Raw genomic sequence first — 19756 nt, forward strand, 5'->3', positions numbered from 1 at the left:
GAATCTACAACACAGTAATTTACTGCAATCAATGACAGGAGAGTTCCATAAAGAAACAACGTTCTTACACTCCAGATTTTCAGAAGGTATTATTGGAATGCTTAAATCTAACCACAGAATTTGTACATCCTTAAAGATTGAGCTGACAAAATCACAATAGGTTTTCATAGCATATATAAAAGGAGTCCACTGCATTTAGACAGCTGGCTTAGTGTCTCTGGCAGGTGTGAAGCCTGGAAGAATTGCTGGTTTGATGGTGCTCTTTCTGTATCCGGCAAGATAGACCTTCTCCACAATAACAACGCTGGAATATCTCCAGCCCATGGGAACCTTTTCGTCGGTGTTTAGTGCACACTTGACCTTCTTTAAGAACAGGTTTACAGATCTTGGACCAGAAGTGTCTAGCACAACACAATCCTGTAGCACAGTCTGATGATCGGAGACAAACAGAGCCTTCTTGTCCTAGGAAGGAGGAGACAGGAGAAGTACATGGTCACTGCTGAACTTTATTATCTCATTAAACAGAAGACATTTCTGTCTTTTACTAACAATGAGGCTTAAAGACCTTTTACCTACCTTTGGTGTGATACATTTTTGAAGAGAGTGTAGTTCTTCTGGAGTGCTGTAGTTCATCCAAAGTGCTATGATCGTTACCAAAGCTTTCAATAATGGTTTCCTCAATTTCCCCTCGATGGAAATGACTGTGATCAGAAGGCATACATATTCCTGAAGAAACAAGAGATAGTGATTAACTCCCATGTGGTAATGTGCTACGGTTACTAACTGTGGCAATAACTGCTATGCCTACACCATTTTGAGATATCAAACCGCAGTGATTATTTTAAACACAGCCAAACTTCATCTTTAGTGTTTATGCAAAAACCCCAGATGGATAGAAGAATCCATGAGGACACACTTGCAGTCATATGCAACATTCCCATTGCAGTCATTTATTTTTCTGACCAGCGGTGGTAATGGTAAGAGATGTCTGCCCATTTTAAATACTGTCTTAGATAAAGGAAATCAGTCACTTGAACTGTTTTTTAAATTAACTTCTCTGCCCTTGGTGCTATATATGTACTGCAAGAGTAAGTTAAGCAGATGCAACATCATCTGCCTACAAGATTACATCTCATCCACCAGTCTACAAAAAGTACTGTATAATTTCTATATTACAGAGATTTAGCTAGTTCATTCACGAGTATTACTGGGTCCTAAAGAGGATCGCCACCCTTAAGTTATTTCTGGAGAATTCTCTGGCTGACTGAGACATTAAATTTTAGTGGATCTGTGGTTTTGTGGAGGAGTACTTATTTTAAGATAGCAGGAGGGAGTGGTGAGGGGTTGATGGAGAGAAGGTGAGGCTGTCAAGATCTCCTTTAAGAATGACCAGCACAGATAAATTTTCTGTTTTCCAGCTGGCAAAGCTTCTAGAGATTCTGAAGGAGAAACCGGTCTGACAGAGGTGCAAGAGTGACCCCTCAAACAAATGGAAAGGGCAACTAAATGACAACAGTTTTCCTTCCTCTTTTATATAAACCCATCTCCCTTTCCATCATTTTTTTTATATTGCTATCCAGGCACTCCTCAAATGTTTATGGCAGGTTCCAGTCTGAGCTATACCGTCCTGTTAAGTGATAAAGAAGATAAAGAGCTCCAAGTCTCCCGTACTTGTCTCTGCTCAGGGATTTAACATTAGCTAAACAACAACAACAAAAAAGTTTCAAGGAAATCTTGCACCGATGCTAAACATCACGGGCGGGCGGCGCCGCTGCGTTAAGAGCAGAGAACATTTTTCCCCCTTCCCATCTGTTGGTGCACACAGACTGCACAGCTCGAGTCCGAAGGGATCTGCCCAACTCACCATTTTTGCAGTAATTCCCCGGGCAACACATAGCATGACGCATGCAGCGTTTTCTGCGCTTCCTGCAGGAAAGGCATATTTGCGCGCCGGCAGCCCCTCCTCGAGTGGGACTCGCACAGTACTCATCCGTGCCACACTCCTCGTCCTCGGCACAGGGGTACGGCTACAAGAAGGGGGGCAGGAGAGAGTAAGGCACACAGGCATCCAGGTATCCACAATCCTCTCAGTCCCTCAGCCCACCTTTCCAAAAGTTGTGGTCCACAGCGCCCCAGTGGAGAGTTTCCAGATGTGCCCTGAACCGCGCACATACTATAGCCTCCTCCCCAAAGGATCACAGCGTCCCAGGGTTCCTGAGACCCTTCTCACCTGGTAGTTGTCAATGGTTTGGTACTTGTTACCACCATCGTATAGAATTCCGGGAGCAGCGCTGACAGCGGAGCCTGGGTGCCCAGCAGCGCCGCCCAGCGGTGGGGGCAGGTTCTTAATGGCGTTGGAATTGACGAGAACCGAGTTCAAGGTGGCGCTCACTCCCAGCAGAGGATGACCGCAAAGAGACACCGCCAGCAGGGTGACCAAGACCCGGGCAGCTCCCACTGCACCCAGAGCCGTCATCTCAGAAGGACTCGAGAAAAGAAAGAGAGAGGTGATGTCGCTTTGCAAGCCTGATCCCTACGAAGCCGAGCAGGCACGGCTGCGGAGTCAGGCTTCCAAGAGCCTCCTGCGGTCCCAGAGTCCAGATTTCAGGGAGCAGAGAGCTCTGCGCCGCCACCGCCACAGCTCCAGCCTTTATACTGCGGGCTCTGAGCATTCCGGCCCCTCCGGGGGAGACAACAAAGTCAGGATGGGATTTCAAAGCGTTGGGAGGGGCTGGGAGAGGGGTGTGTTTGTGTACTTGGAGGGGGCCTTTGACACTCTTCACTCCGCCCCTCCCTAATGCAGCCTTTCCCCTGCCTCCCCTCCCCTCACCTTCCAGGTGACAGTAATCAGTGCGCATTAGAGCAGATGACTTTAATAAATTCAGGAAAAGGGGCAACTTCGGAAACTTGGGTGTCCTTGCCTTGGAGGTTGGATTATCCGGATCTGAAATACTTCGGAGTGGAATTGTGATACTCAAAACCACTTCGCCTCTTTCCCTTAATGTCAATGTTCATTTACTATGCACGTCGATACCATGTCCGTATTGAACTCTATCAAAACCTCTCAGTGAGAACGCCAGGTCACCAGTGTAAGTTTACAAGTTGCTGTTTAACCCCTTAGGGTTACGGTTTGCAGAATTGGGGTGAAGTCCTTGGCTTTAAGTTCATTGGATTACAAACCCCTCACCCCCCTTCACCGCCACCACGAAGGGAAAAAATGTGCAAAGAGAAGGAAATTTGCACATCAAACGAGGGTAAAAGGGAAGAACTAATTCTCTTTTGATGGGAAGTTTAGAGAGGGAGGCGAGAGACTGACATTTGGGAATTAGATCAAGGTTTTAGGGAAGAGGGAAATGACCATCGGATAATCAAATAATTTAATGTCCTTTGAATCTGAGCAATCGTGGCAGTAGATGAACTTGATTAGGCAGATGCGCAAGATCAAAGTGACTGACGAAAAGAGAACGGGGGTCCACGGGTCTTCACAGTCGTCCTTCCCAAGTTTCCTCTTAGCAGTGGGTTAAAGCAGGAGATAAACTCTTAAGACTTAGCGCCTGATTTTCTCTTTAGTGTTTCATTCCGCAGTGCTTGAGGAAGCTTGTATTTGAGCCCAAATCATTTTTCAGAAGACCTGTGAATATCCCCACGCGGCAGATAGACTAGTTTCAGGAAAAGGGGAGCTGAAAGTGAATGGGAAAGTAAATTTGTAGTCACTGTGTAAAAATAAGAATGTAAGGTTGATGTTTAAGAATGCTGTCCTGTTGAATAATGAAAAGATGGGGCTATATTTAACTTGTATTGTAGATAAAACCTTTAAGAATCTGTAAGTCTTAAGCCAACCTACTATAGTCCTAACTGAGCCAGTGATTGTCTTGGTGTAATCCTAAAGTTGGAGGAGGTAATTCATGAATGTATGATGGTCTGAACATCTCCTAGACAATTAATAGTGCTCCCTTAATTACACTGTAAACGTCTCACTCAAATTCGATCTATCCTTTCTGATAACTCCTGCTTGGAATTCCGTCATGGACTAAATTCTACATATTTCTTGTTTTTTTTTTTTTTATGAACATGTGCTGCAATGATCTAGATTATTACATGCTACAAATTTCTGCAGCAAGTTCAAGTTTGGAAACACAGGGAAAATTGTTTATATTAGCGTTTTTATATAATGAGCCTGGTGAGCAGATATGTCACTACATACACATTTTATTGAAAATGAACAGTGAGCCATATTTGTTGTACTGGTATGGTCCTATGTAAGATGTTTGAAGAATATATAGATGGAGAGATATTACAGGGTGAAATATTAAAGGAATGGGATTTTTGGTACCATAATAGCACTTGGAGAATTTTGATAAGTGTCTATCATGATGCTGAAAGACTAGTAGAAAATCTATGGTCTGCCTCAACATTTTATAAAGTTGAAATGTAGGAAAAGAATCTCCTGACCATGGGAAGGGGTAAAATATTTCTTCTTAATCCTTTTACCCTATTTAAATATTTCCAGAAATATACTTGTGCCATTCTTCAGGCCAATCTCTTCATCTCTTTTGGAGAGAGAGCATATGACTAAAGCATTTAACAAGTGACTGTTAAGAGTTTGTATTCAGAAGTGAAACAATTGTGCAAGGGTAAAGAAAAGTGGCGCAACTTAAGCAAGAGGAAAAGTAACAAAAAACCAAGTTGCATAAATTCAGTCTCAATTCTTGAATATGTATGTTTACTATGGTTTAATATTCATTGAGCTTGGGCAAAATCTAGGTTTCAAGCACAGACTGAATTCTATTCCTTCCCTACATTCATAAAGTTTTTTAAATTGGCACTTGAAAACTAGTGAAACTCAGGTTAAAGCCCGAGCTCTTACTGTGTGTAAAACAGGACTTAATGCTATCTGATGAAAGATGCTTACTCATCTATCCTCAAATAATGTAGTTGGGGGGAGCAAGTTGATTAAGTATAGAGAAGAGAAACTATGTAGCAGACAGAGCTCTACTGTATACAGTAAACAAATCTTTGTTTCAAATGGGAAAACTGTTTCAGTGGAGTCTTCATTTGAAAATCCATCCCAGGATTGAGTTTGCTCACTGGCAACAAAAGAGCAGAATAGATAAGGTGGTAAAGTGAAGGTCATTACTCCATCAACAGCCACTGAATATTCAGTAAGTATCTATTCTAAGCAAAATATCACCTTTTTTCTTTAGGATATAAACTTCCATCCCACTCCCCCAGCCCTCAATATTACAGGCAAGTTCCACCTGCTCAAAAAAATTTCAGTCTAGACCAGTTGGGGAGACAAATAGTCTTACATTGGATGGGAGTAAATTTTTTTCTCAGTAACAGTTTTTACTTTATGGGGAAGATTGAAAGTGCCCAGAAACTGATCAATACAATAATTATAAAGGAAAATAAATTTCTGGTGTCTTGTAGCTGGGGGATGGGAACTAGGGCAGGTGTACTCAGGTAATCAAAATTACTTTTAGTTCTCTAAGGAAACCTATCTTTTTTTAAAGTTCTGCAAGGAATTTAATTCTGTAGGGAAGCTTGCCTTCCTTTTTCTCTCTTTTAAATATGGTCTTAGTAAATTTGGTATTTGGTATTAGATTGTAAATGTGTTTACCATTGTCTAATTGCACCTTTTAACTCAGAACAGTATGATAATGGGTGCTTTCCTCCTACTTTAAATGTTAAACACCAGGCATAGAAGATTCAACGTCTTCATGGAGGAGAGAGACTGACAAATACACCACTCAAAATACTATCCTATTAGCAAATAATTTTTCCCACTTTTGTTTGATGTTCTTATGAGACTGCTGCATTTTTAATTCACTCCCTATGTTTTCCTCCCTTCTTCCATCTCTCCATTCTTTTTCCCCTCTTTTTTTCGTTCTTTTTCTTTGTTAAATCAAAGGAAACAGATCTGCTGCCATTTAAATTTATTCACCAGGAAAACATTGAATAAATGTCATTTTTTATGGGGAGTGTTGCCAAATTTTGTTGGTACCACAAGTGAATTTATAGTAGAAGTTCCTCATTCCTAAACTACTTCTCACTGGCCTTTAAAAGACTTCAATCGTAATGCTAGACCAAGCCCAAGAGAGCTAGCTGATTAGCACAGATAAATCGGTCTTCATGGTAGCCACATTAAAAGGAACAGGACATTAATAACTGATCTGAACATAAGATTCCAAGCCCAGAAATTCTAGGACTTTCTTGATGTCCTTACACTGAGAAAGGTCTGTGCTGTATTGTTACAGGGTTTGTAAAGCACCCCCATTATCATTCCCCTAAGGGAACTGATATTTCTGTTCATGAAACATGGCCCAAAAAGCAAGATGTAAGTCTCTTGAAAGTCTCTAGCTGTGAAGAAAAATCATTGCTCTCCATGTTACTGAATTATCTCCATGTTATGATCTCCTCCAGAATGCAGACATCTCCAAAGGTCATGACCAAGAAGGGCACCCTGCCATGGCAGCAGGAATCTGGGGCACATCTGTGCACAGTAATTTTTGTGACACTGGCCAATTGGCTGGGGCCTTGGCCAAGCCAATTAACTTCCAGAGCTGATGTTGGTCTTTCATTTATAAAATGGGACATAGGGTAGGTAGAGACAATCCTTTTGATGTCATGCCTCTTTTTGGGTAATATCAAGGCAAGACCTTTTATAGTTTGATTAAATAAGTATATACTGTAAGAGCTGTGTTCTTTCAGGCAACCTAAAGATAATGATCATTGTCATCAATAATGTGTCTTGATTTTGAGGAAAATAAGCATACATTTTTAAAGAAATTCTCTGAAAATACAGTGTATTATTTGAATTGGGTGATATATAACATGTACGCATGCTTGTATATTTAAGTACCTATGTATCCATATATATATATATATATAATTTCTCATAAAATTATTTTGTTAAAAAATTCAGTGAATATGGAAAAGTACAAAGCAAAAATAAATGACCTGTGTAATCCCATTGCACAGAAGAAACCACTGCTAAAACTAGGAACTAGTGTTCTAGTTCCTATGCACAGAGAGGGAAGATTTTTTCTAGTTTCTATACACACAGAGGAAAGATTCTCCCCCCCACACACACACACTCTTTACAAATAGTAATGTTTTAGAACTATTATTTCCCCCCCAACTATCACTAAATCTCAAATTGGTTAATAGTAATGGACTCAAGTGACAAATATAAAGGAGGAACTTGAAAACTCTTTAGGGTTTGGAGACCCTATCTTAGAATTCTCAGAGAATGTGTGGTAGAAATGGAGTAACTTTGGCAGGGAAGAGGAGGGATGTATAGGCAGTACCAGAATCCTTCATGATCCTTAAGTCACAAAAACAAAATAATTTTCAGGAAAACTCAGTTGTAGAGAAGAATGGGAGGAGGTAGTGGTGAATTCCCAGCAGGCAAGCTCTGGGTGCCAGGGTCTTAGCGAAGGCACCAATCCCCATTGTTCATGTTCTCCACCAGGGAAGCTACTCCCAGTGGCTGCACTTTGGTGTCACAACCGTCACCAGCATACAGTAGTGTAAAATGAAGCTTGTTTAAAGACTCTCTTTGATGAATGGAGATCAAACGGCCTGGGGACCCCCGGCCTTAATCAGACTTGAGTCAGGATGGCATTTTCACAAATAGTCCGTTTGCTCGGCTTTGAGCAGACTTTGTGCTGAGCACATTCATCTGGCCACTGTGCTGGTAATCCCACTGAAGCCTCTTGCCTGGTCACAAATGCATTCACACTACAATGGCTGCTGTTGGTTTGCTGTGTCAGTTCACGGGCAAATAAATATAGGGCCTCTCCGACTTAATTAAAAGGGGGTGAGAAGAAAGGTGATGGAGGGGAGGATTAAAGCTCCGAGAGACACCAGGCTCTGCTGTGTCTCGATGTCTGGAGTGGAAATCTGCAGTGGAAATCTGCTCTTCTGCTGCTCCCTGGTGGAATTCCATTGAAAGTTCTGGGTTGGGAAGATTTACAGTTTTATTTATATGGCATTCTCTTGAAAAGGGTAAGATTTTCCAGGCCTACTCACTGAAATGCACTCTACTTTTATATCTTTCTGTCCATGAGGTTAAATAATCTTTTATCCTTCTTAATATGCCACACATGATTTGTTTACAGAATAGTTTAAATCTTCACAAGTGAGTATTAATATAACTGAGATTTGAGATGTAAATTTTCAATACAAAGTTATTTTGTTTATTGAAGTAGAAAGATTCTGTATTGCATTCCCAGAAAAAAAAAAAAAAGTCAACATCTCCAGATTGTTTTACATATCATAGTATGGGGAAAGTCTAGGTCAAACAAATCTTGGGGACAACTCTACTGGGAGAATAACAATATAAGAGACTATATCTTTGTCATTGACTTGACAAAATATTAAATCATTTCAGACTCCCATTTTCAAAAGGAAGAAACAAAGCTATTGGTTTGTATAAAACAATATTGTATAATCTACTATTAGGTATTTTTTTAAATACCAACATGATATAAAAACAGAAAAAGAATAGTGGAAAAAAATGGCATGTGGAAGTTACAACACCTAGAATAACATATGTGACTGTTAAAACTAATATTTGTAATCATATGCTTATTATTTAATAGTTATGAACTCTAAAATATTCATTTTATAGCTTTTTATTTAAAAAATAGTCAGAAAAAATATTTCTGTTATTAGCATTTCTATTAAAGAATAAAGGGATTCTAGAAAGTGGAAATACTTCAGAATATTCAGTATATATTTTGTTAATGCTAAATACAAAATAGTATACTATTAGTTTAGCATTACAATCTGAAATATACTTATAACTTAAATAAGAAGAAAATCAACCTCATACTGCTCAAGATGTTAATATTTTGATTAGACACTGTCCCTAATTTTTTTATTATGGGCTCTAACAGAATCTTCCTCTTCTCACAGTATTCCTTCTAATGTGAAAAGTACTCTAATCTCCAAGTTCAGCTACCAAATGAAAATACATTTGCAAAGATCAGTAGCTTTGTGAATTCAGGTTAGCTACAAACCTACTTGGAAGGTAGAAAAGTGTCAGGTACAGAATCTAGTTGCTAATTGGCTTTCTAACAAAAGCATGTCCTCTGCCCTTTTCTGCTAATATACTTTAACACCACTATTTGCTAATTTTAGAAAGGATCTTGTGGCTAGAATTGTGATGGCTACAGGGCTAAAGCAAATTTTTTTTTTCTTAGCTAGGTTTTTATTAACAGCAGAGATTAGAATAGCAAGGAAGTAAACAAATAAGCAAATACCTTGAGCTTTTAATGGCAAATGTTTAAGAAATGGAAGTTGATAGATTACTTTCCTATTTTTTTTTTAAAGATTTATTTATTCATACAGAACTGGGGTACAGGCCAGAGATGTGGAGTGTGTGAGGATGCACCAGAGACAGAGTGGGGAGCAGAACAGGCCAACTGACGAAGTACACTGCTGAGGGGAGCAGTGGGCGGGCCAGAAGAGGTCTACCACGCCATGTAGGTCACAACACACAACCTCCCCCACCATCACCACCCCTGAAGGCGGGATTGAACTCATGCAGAAGTGGCTTAAGCTTCTTAGTGCTGTGCTTTAACCCACTGTGCCACCGGGGAGGGCCTCTTTCCTATTTTAATGCAGGTGATAGTCAATAAAAAATATATTTTTCTTTAAAAAGACTATTGAACTGTGCAGGTCTGTGATACTTAAACTGGCATTTACGTAAAACTAGATAGTCATGTTAAAAATGCATGTTCCCAGACCTTGCTCCTAGTTCTTTTGATTGGACTGGTTTGTTGTGACCTTTGTGTTAACACTGTAAATAAATAAGGCTAAATTTTATGAAAGTATAAGGCGATCCTTTGAAAGAAAGCAACTCACATCCCCCAGGTCTACCATCCAAGCTCCTCACTTTCTGCCCCAAGTTAAAAGATAATTTCAAATTTATTGTTTCCCAAACTTTGGAAAGTTAGACTAATGTGTTTCCCTGGCCCTAAATACATACACACTCATATGCACACACAGAGACTGTTACAGGGCCCAGAATGATGTATATTTTAATAGCCATGCTGCTTCTGGTACAATCAGGGTTGATGTCATTGACTTTGCTCAGCATTACTGAGATTAATAGACCAAAACAATCACCTGTAATATTTGTGAAACTAGATGCTTAGAACTAGTGTTGTGCTGGGAAACATTTAACAAAGCACTATAAAATGCTTATGCTTATAAAGGGCCCTCCGTGGTGGCGCAGTGGGTTAAAGCACAGCACTGAGAAGCTAAAGCCACTTCAGCGTGAGTTCAGTTCCCACTCTGGAGGTGACCCATATGGTGCAGCAGACCTCTCTTGGCCTGCTACTGCTCCCCTCAGCAGTGTACTTAGTCAGTTGGCCTGTTTTGCTCCCCATTCTGGTGAATCCTCTCACCACCCCTCACCTGTCCTCCAGCTCTGTATGCATAAATAAATATTTTTAAAATGCTTATAAAAGGTATATATACATTTGTTTTGTAAATCATACTTATATAAAGATGATATATAATTTATTAGTTATATGATATATAATTTATTAATAATAAACTTTCAATACTACTCATCATTTTAAATGTTGTATAGCCAGTGGATTCTTCCAGATGTCTTTACTGCTTTTTGTTGAAATCTGGTACCTATAGCAAATCTGAGTATAATGCAGTCACAATTTGATAAAAGAAATTGCATGACATTCTGCTAACTCTTTCTGCAATTTATTGTCATGAAGTTATACATATGATCTACTGGTACACAGATTTCACTGAAATACAAATTATATTCATTATAATGAGGGGCAGCCCTCAGCTTTAGCTCTAAATCAGCCTTGATTGTTAGTATTTCTGTTAATTTCTGTCAATACTCCTATCAGGGGCAAGTTGAAGTAAAATATATGACTATTGAACTTGGGAAGAGTTCTTGAAGTGGTGGGATATTTCATGATGGAAATAATCTGAGGAATATAAATGAATAGATGAAAATGGAAAGTGGTGAGTTTTACATATTTACTACATTTGTCTTTAAGATGGGATAACAAATTTACACTTGTAAAATGACTGTTATTCAAAGTTCAAGAAACCACAAGTATTAGAGAGGATGTGAAATAAGGGGTTCTAGAATACTGTGATTGTAAATTAGGGAAGCTATTACAGAAAATAGTATGTAGTTTCCTCAAAATATGAAAAATAGAAATTCTATATGATGGTTATTGCACTTTTGGGAATTAATTCATAATGTGATGAAAACATTGACTCATGTGTGTGTGTGTGTGTGTGTGTATGTGTTTGTGAGTATACAGACACCTATAATATGTACACAATTCCATATTTATTTCTCCATTATTTCTCCACTATTTTTGATAGCTGAGCACTGGAAGGGATATGAGAACCCATCAACATATGACTGGATAAAGAATACTTAGAAAATAATAAATAAATGAATGAAATTCTGCCATTTGAAAAAACATGAATAGAAGGTATTATGCTTATGAAAGTTATAAAATGGAGAAACACCATAGGATTTCACTCGTATGCAGCACATAAACATAATAAATGGACTAACAAAATAAAAATAACCTTATAAAATCTAAAATAAAATTAGTAGTAATTGAAAGTAAGGGGAAAATAGGATGAGTCAGTTGGGTCAAAGAAGTCAACTTTATGGTTAAGGTTAGAATTAGATTTTTAGCATACATAATGTATGGACAGATGATTTGTGGTGATGGTCAATCAAACCTATATAATTTTATAAACCAGTGTTAATGAATTTTAATTGTCAACCTTATATACTACATCTTTTTGATCCACTCACCAGTTTTGGTCACTTAGTTTGTTTCCATATGCTGACTATTGTAAATAGTGCTGCAATAAACACTAGTATACAGGTTTCCTTTCATATAGGAGAGCGTGTTTAGTCTTTTGAGGGAAACCCAGTCTGATATCTATAGAGGCTAGGCCAGTTTATATTCCCATCAATAGTGTAAGAGTTTTTTTTCTTCATATCCTCATTAGTACTTATTGTTTCTTTTTGTTTTAATATGGACCACATTCACTGGTGTGAGGTGTTATCTAGTTTTGATTTGCATTTCCTTGTTGATGATTGATGAACATATTTTTCATGTGCCTGTTGATCATGTATGTCTTCTTTGGAACAATTTCTATTTAGTTCTTTTGCCCATTTTTTTTTCTTTTTGAGTTTTATGAGCTCTTTGTACATCTTCAATATCAGTCCCTTGCTAGATGTATGTGGTGCAAATACACGCCCCATTCAGTAGGGAATCTTTGTTTTGATTACTATCTCTTTTGCTGTACATAAGCTTTTTAATTTGATTCTGAAAAAATTGTTTGTATTATCCTTTGTTTTCTTCACTGCTGTATATGAATCCACAAAGATATTTAAGTTTATGAATTGTATGTTTTACCTTTGCTTTCTTCTATGTATTTTATGGTTTGTGTCTTATATTCAAATAGTTTATCCCTTTTTAGTTGATTTTTGTGTAAGGTGGTTTAGTTTCGTTCTTTTCACTGGTAGCAATTTTTCCATCACCGTTTGTTGTGAAGATTTCCTTTGTTCTAGTGTATATTTTTTGTTCTTTTGTCATAGTATAGTTGTCCATGTTATGTGTGTTTTTATTTGTGGGCTCTCAGTTGTATTCCATTGGTCCGTGTGCCTGTTTCTGGTCCCAAAATATGCTCTTCTAATAGTGCAGTTTTAGGGCATAATTTGAAATCTGAAAGTATAACACTACCATTTTCTTTCTTTTGTAGTAAGGAGTGCTTTTGCTATTTGTGGTTCTGTATGAATTTCAGTAATACTTGTTCAATTTCTTTTAAAAATGGCATTCAGATTTTTTTTTATTTGTATTACAATGAATCTATTCATTACTTTGTGTAGGATGGTCATTTGGACAATGTTGATCCTCCTTCCAATGCATGAACAGAAAACATAATTTTCGTTTCTTTTTTATCTTCCATTTCTTTTAACAGCATTTTATAGTTTTCCTTCTATAGACCCTTCACTTCATTTGTTAGTTTTACTCCTTTGTATGTAATGTTTTGTGTGTGTGTGTGTGTGAGAGAGAGAGAGAGAATGTAAATGGAATGGATTTCTTTACTTTCTAACTTATTGTTTGCATCCAGGAAGGCAACTCCAACCTTTATTATTATTAAAACTTGTGGCCTCTTTTTTCTTTCCAACAGTCTTGAATCATTCTCTCTAGGAGCTATAAATCCCAGTTCTATCACTAATATACTTTTCTTTGGAACTCTGCTTGTCACACCACTGAACTGGCATTTCTAAATTTAATGATCTTCTCCCAATGACCCAGTTAACTCATTGTACCAATTGTAGGTAATCAAGAGTTCTAAGTATCCAAAGACTAGGGAATTTATACTGAATTCACCAAGTCTTTACTCACTGCTCCTTATCTAGGGTCAAAAGACATATTCTCTGTCTGACTTTTGGTTATTGACATTGCTGAATTTTCATGCAGAAGAAAAAATAAACATGAAACACTGGGGGAAGATCTAAAGAACAATGGTAGGGTGGCTGTCCTATTTTATGTGTTGGATTCATTTAGGACTATAACTAAGAACCTGAGTATAGGTCTGCAAGTAAGATTTTGACTAACTTAGATGCTGCCGTCCACCTCAGACAAATTTGTGATTCCTATTGTCACAGTTAAATAATGTGCAGTGAATCACTGTAAAGTGTTGTGAAACACTGGTAAACACAAGGTATGATAGTGGAGTGGATGGACACACCATCCTCCCTTGGCCTGTGACCACCACCATCCCATCTCCTCCCTAGCCTGCTTTCCTACTATGATCTGCCTGCCCTTTCAGGGATAAATCAATCAACATTCTTGAATCAAAGTTACATGAAATCACATTACCTAAACGAGGGATACTAAAATGTTAAGTTCTACTTGCAGAAGGAATGGAATTTTTGGAAGTGACAGTCCTTTCTAAAGTTTTATTGGCTCTGTCTGAGAAAGTTAATTGCATTGTATTTCTACTTTTCATTAAAGGGTGATTTCAATCTACCATTACTGGTGATGTGATGTCAACAAGATGAAGGCAATCAGATTGGGGGAATCACTGTGTTGCAGCCAGTTTCAATTTGTATAATATTCACTGCAGTGAAAAACAAAAGGATATAGGAAGAATATGCTTGGCAGAGTTTGTTGGAACTGCATTATTCCTTAAATCTATATTCTTCATGTGTGGGGTGTTTGAAAAAGGGAATGAATGGCCAAACTTTAGAGAAAGAATCATACAACTGCTTTTTATCCCTTTTTTAGCCTGTTGTAATATTTAAAAAAATGTTGCTGGGCCCTCCCTGGTGGCGCAGCAGGTTAGAGCACAACACTGAGAGGCTTAAGCCACTTCTGCATGCGTTCGATCCCCGCCTGTCCCGAAGGTGACCCACATGGCGTGGCAGACCTCTCCTGACCTGCCCGCTGCTCCCCTCAACAATGTACTTTGTCAGTCAGCCTGTTCTGCTCCCCACTCTCTCTGGTGAATCCTCTCACCCTCCACGTCTCTGGCCTGTACCCCAGTTCTGTATGCATAAGTGGATAAATCTTTAAAAAAAAAAAATGTTGCTTACACGGCTGCCTACTCCAGACTTTGACTCGTGACAGCTCCAAAAGGACTGTATATGGTGCAGGAATGTGGGAATATTACACAAAAATCTGCTAATTTGGGGTTCTGTTTATATATCATTTTTGCTTTGCTAGTCACATGCATGGTCTCCCAGTCTCTGTTAAATTCTTTAACCTGACTAGTTAGATTAGTTTTGTATAAGCTCCTAGGACATTCTTTCAGGAAGGATACTTCAGTTATAAATTATTTTTGACATTGCTGGAGTGACATTCCACAGTAGCACTACATGGTGTTTCATTATTAGTATGATGCATGAATTCAATTCTTGATCTCTTATCTGGAATTAAACTTCAACTATGTTCAAAAGTAAGTTTTTATTTCAACTCTATAAAGTATACAACAGGCACTCGGCAATTACAGCTGCAGGAAAAATACATAGCAAATCAAAGCAGGTTAAGTTTATGAAAAAGTTTTAATCTACATCAAAAGAGTGCAAGTGGTCAATGACCATTTGATGACAGTTGTTGCATTCTGACTAACAAAGGACTCTTTCATGTAGAACAAATTGTAAGAGGACAATCAACCATAGCTGTAAGAATACAAAAGAACTGACCAGTTGTAAAAACATCATACATTGAAATAAACTTGGTAGATGATGCTTAAAGAAATGTCCTTTTACTCAGAAAGCCCTATCCTCTGAGTCACTGTCAAGGTCCCAGAGCTCTGTCTATTGATACAGGGGCAGCTAGAGAAGAGGGCTAACAACACTTTCATTGTTTAGCTTTCTTGGTCTGTTGAAAACTTGCCTCATCAATGATTTGCATATACAAGACTGAGAAAAAGCATCCTGTTTTGTTGAGTGGTGCACCAAGGTACATTTTCATCATTGGTTTCATAACAAGGTGTGGTTAGCAGTCATTTTCTATTTTTTTTTCTCTTGAATTGGACAGTTGTTGATGGAGTCTATAAAATGTTAGAACTTGACTGCACTAATTTTTTAACTGAATCTGCACAGCTTAGCAAAACAGGAATACCTGTATACAGACTGATAGTATGTCATATATTAATTTGACCTGCACATACATTTATACATTTCACAGAAATGACGCTGTATCTCATTAACAGATACACGGCTCTGGTACATTTAACAGAAATAAGAGAACAACTTCATCATTTCTGTAATTCATCAATATTATATAATAAAGGCTTATAAATTGTTAGCAGAAAGAACTGTAAAACGCAGCAAGCTAAGAAAGGACAACATTTTGAGGTGTGTTTGTCTTTGTCATGCAGCATAACACCAAATTTGTTTTTTAATAGGATGCCATGAATTTAAGGCACTTGCAACAATGCCAGATAGCCAGGTCATGTTCTAGACTATGGGACAGATGAAGAACAATACAGGTGACATAATTTTCAATAATACTGACAATTATGACATTGATTCAAGTCTACTGGGACCTAGAAACATTATTCAATACAAATAAAATGAAATAATAATGCTGTGAAACACTAAAAAAAAGTTCTATGTACCACAAAAATTCACACAAAAATATCTATTTACATAAATATTTGTCTGTGGTCCTATTGTGAAAGAAAACATTGTTATGGATAATGCACAAATCACCTCTGCAATACGAAATCAGTTCTAATATCATTTCTTTCAGTATGGTAGCTGTCTTCTTTAAATTCACCATCCATTCAGACATTTAGAAAATAAAACAAGAAATATTCAATAGTTACGTTTATATAAGATTATACATGTGACTCACATGCATATTCCATAGTGATAAGTAAAAATTATGACTTATAAAGAATATAATAAAAATAAGTTTATTTAAATGCCACATTGATCTGATTCATATATTAATAAAGAAGGTAAAGCATAAAAATCATAGCAATTTTCCAGAAATAATTTTTGTTAATGCATTCAGCTTATCTCAAATATCATAATGTTCCTTCCCTTGGCAGTTTTCAGTGTTTTCCCATGAATCAAGACACACAGAAAGCCCTTATTTTCTATACTCAAAAGTATCAACAAGAATCGGTTAACAAATCAAACAAGTTGGCACTATTCTAATTTATCCAGATGTTATTCAGTGAAAAAATTAGAAGGGGCATGAACAATTCAGAAATAAATTGAAAAGTGCTTTATGAATTTTAGCCCTAGTGTCTTTAAGAAGACAAGATTTAAATCCTTAAAATTCAATGCTGAAAGTTAGATGAAAGTTTTTATTAGTAATTTTTGGAACATATACATCTTTATTTTTTTGGTGATTGCTTTAGACATCCTAATGCAGTGCCACAGGTGAAATGAACAAAGATGCAGTAACATGTAGGAGAAATGGACTACACCCTACAATTAGGTTAAGCTGAATCCTGCTTCTTCACTCTTCACAGAATGTGTGCATGTTGGTTGTCTTAGACTTGAACCATACATAGTGCTAAAATCCACAGAGATTACTCGGGGGCTACTGGGATATATAAAAAATTGCAGGAGCAGATTTTCTTATTAATGACTAGGTAAATCTAATATTCTAATGAACTTTCAGTATGTCTAAACCACTCTCTATCTTAGCAATAATCACTAATGTGGACTATAATGTTGAAATTATATATATTTAAAAGTTGAATAAAAAGCAAAATAAAATTTCTGAAATAGCATTCATAGCTGGATTTTAGGTTGATATATTTAATTTCATCTTCTAAAATCTAAATAAGAAAATGGATTCTTAGGGAACAGATTGACTTTGAGAAATTGTAATGGACGGAAAACTTCAGTACAACAATTCAGTATCATCTTATGAACAAAGTTTTAATTTTACTCTCTATATAATACTCTTAGAATTTTCATCCCCCAGCTATTTTTCATATTGTTATATTTGGTAAGATAAATGTTCTAAAGTAGTAAATATGGAAATTCAAACAAAAAACACAATATAGCATTCAGGAGCAGTATATAATGGGATTAGGTGGATTTTTCTTTTTTTTTTTTTTGCAGAAATTTCTACAGTTGATTAAACACTCTCTACTGAAAAAAGTAAACTTTATGGAATATAATAAATTCACACACAGTGCCAAATCAAGATGGCAGCTCCTGAGGGGAGGCATCTAGGTAGCTCTAGTGCTGTTTATCAGGAAAATCATTCAAATAACTGCTACTTATGGCAGTTAATAAGTCAACTGGCCTCCCAACAAAGGACTCAATTAAATTGTAGATTCTTTCCTCCATGTGAAAAGCAAATCAATTTCATATTTACAAATCCAGCTTTCTAAGGTAATAATGATCTTTTAGAATAGTGATATTTGTTATTTTAGGTAAAATTTATTTTTCAGAAACCAGAGCCCTGTTTTTCTCTCTTCTCTTTACTTCTATCATATGCACATGAACGCATATGGATTCATGTACAGAAAGGTGATCAGCACCTAGCCTGGGTCCTGTCTCCCCTGCCTTCACTAAGCTTCCTCATTTGAATATTTATCACCTTGTGCTTTCTCATTTCTGGTTCAGGCCTAAGACAAGAAGCTAGTTCAAATGAGTTTTTCATCATTTTCTTTCCTCAACCCTGATATGATGTGGAAGTGAAATTTGACAGGAGTTTGGTTTAATAAATTTAGTGAAAATGCTTGAGTCTCTGGCTACACATGTAATGATTAGAATTTGTGTTGTCTGTTCAGACACTGACATTTACAGATGAAAGATATACATAGCACCTATAGTTATTTTTTTTTTATTTTTTGGAACTTAATCCCTCTCCACCCCACCCCATCCCACCCAAAGGGCTTATTTTTATAAAAGGGAATATGTTAAGCCTCAGTTTGAGGATGTATTAGGTAATAAGTAAAACCAATTGGCTGCTAGTCATTTACTTCCAGGACCATCTGTAAGCACAATATTTTCTTAAATTATGAAATGGTTTGTGAATTGCTTTTTTCCACTCTGTCATGCCAATTTTTCAAAAAAACGAACAAAGATCATGCATGTTGGTATTCTCAATCCTCTGCAAAAAATGCTTATATGCCTGCTATGAGATTTCTTAGTAGAATCCATAGCAGTTGTGCTTTTATCATATCAATTTGTAAAATCTGTCAGAAAGGAAAGATAACATTCAGTCTTGTCATCAGCACTGCTGGGAAATAAAATTATGAAACTTCTAGCACTAGTTTGACATGAACTCTGTGACCAACAGGTGTGTGGTCCTCTTTTTTTAAGATATATACACCAGCTTGCAATAATAGCTCGTACAACCCTCACTTGAAGAAAAGGAAGAGCCCAGTTTTTGTACCACAGGAATCTATCGTATCCAATATATTATGCTTTTTATCTTCGATAACCTAGCAAGGTACAGACTCTTTTACTAGATTGAAGCATTTCTTGTAGTCTTTCAAATTATCAGAGCAAAGCAAGATCATTGCAACAATAGAAAACATCTCTTCACTGGTGAAAGACTTTGCTTCAGGACCACCATGTCAACTTCTATTTTAGGTTCAAACAGAAAACATGTAAAGAGCACTATTGTCATCAAAGCAGTAAGTCCTAATGCCACTGTATTTACTGGAGCAGCATCGATCAAAGGCATCACGGTGACCCCGAGCACTAATCTTCTCTCTTTCCCTCAGGTTTGCTGGCAGCTGTGTCTCAGAAAAAGCTGTCTTCAGCAAGGCAGAAGCAGGTAAGAGAAATACATTAGAAGTCTATGTCCCATCCTGAGTTGTCATCAGGTGGTGGTTCGTCATTGTCCTCAGGGAAACTGTCAAAATTGCTTGTGTCTGTGGGTGATGCAACCTGCAAACACAAGAGAACAAACAGTACAAGTTTTCTGAGTTTTTATTACAATATCAAGCTAGATTTTAAGTGTTTTCTTTTTAAATTGAAGTAGTAATGGCTTATAACATTTTGTAGGCTTCAGGTGTCCAGCCTTTTTAAAGGACTATTTTAATTTATTACGGTATATTCACCACTTGCATTCATTTCCATCCATCACCATGTACTTCATCTTTTATTTTTAAATATATATTTATGAGAGGATTCACCAGAGACAGAGTGGGGAGCAGAATAGGCAGACTGACAAACTACACTGCTGAGGGGAGCAGCAGGCTAGACAGGAAAGGTCTGCTACACCGTGTGTGTCAC

At 37.3% G+C, this 19756-nt stretch overlaps 2 protein-coding genes across 4 annotated transcripts in view; both read right to left on the minus strand.

Moving 5' to 3' along the window:
• Positions 1 to 208: 208 nt before the first annotated feature.
• On the minus strand, positions 209 to 2623 carry DKK1 (dickkopf WNT signaling pathway inhibitor 1). Its single transcript, XM_004680884.1, has 4 exons — positions 2231 to 2623; positions 1865 to 2027; positions 577 to 726; positions 209 to 462 (listed from the first exon to the last, which is right to left on the minus strand). Exons 1-4 carry the CDS (start codon positions 2474 to 2476, stop codon positions 209 to 211), a joined length of 813 nt encoding a protein of 270 aa, XP_004680941.1. The 5' UTR covers positions 2477 to 2623.
• A 12796-nt stretch (positions 2624 to 15419) lies between these two features.
• PRKG1 (protein kinase, cGMP-dependent, type I) overlaps positions 15420 to 19756 on the minus strand; it is a 1208869-nt gene continuing 1204532 nt past the window's right edge. For 2 of the 3 annotated variants that reach the window (XM_004680888.2, XM_012723496.1), the window contains exon 18: positions 18383 to 19408. In XM_004680888.2, the coding sequence (XP_004680945.1) occupies positions 19310 to 19408 (99 nt within the window). In that variant the 3' untranslated portion in view covers positions 18383 to 19309. Of the gene's footprint in view, positions 19409 to 19756 lie in introns of all 3 variants that reach the window. The other variant, XM_004680887.2, reaches the window with a different exon arrangement.

Source organism: Condylura cristata, unplaced genomic scaffold (assembly GCF_000260355.1).
Source record: "Condylura cristata isolate star-nosed mole 26May11 unplaced genomic scaffold, ConCri1.0 scaffold00011, whole genome shotgun sequence".
Lineage (NCBI taxonomy): Eukaryota > Metazoa > Chordata > Mammalia > Eulipotyphla > Talpidae > Condylura > Condylura cristata.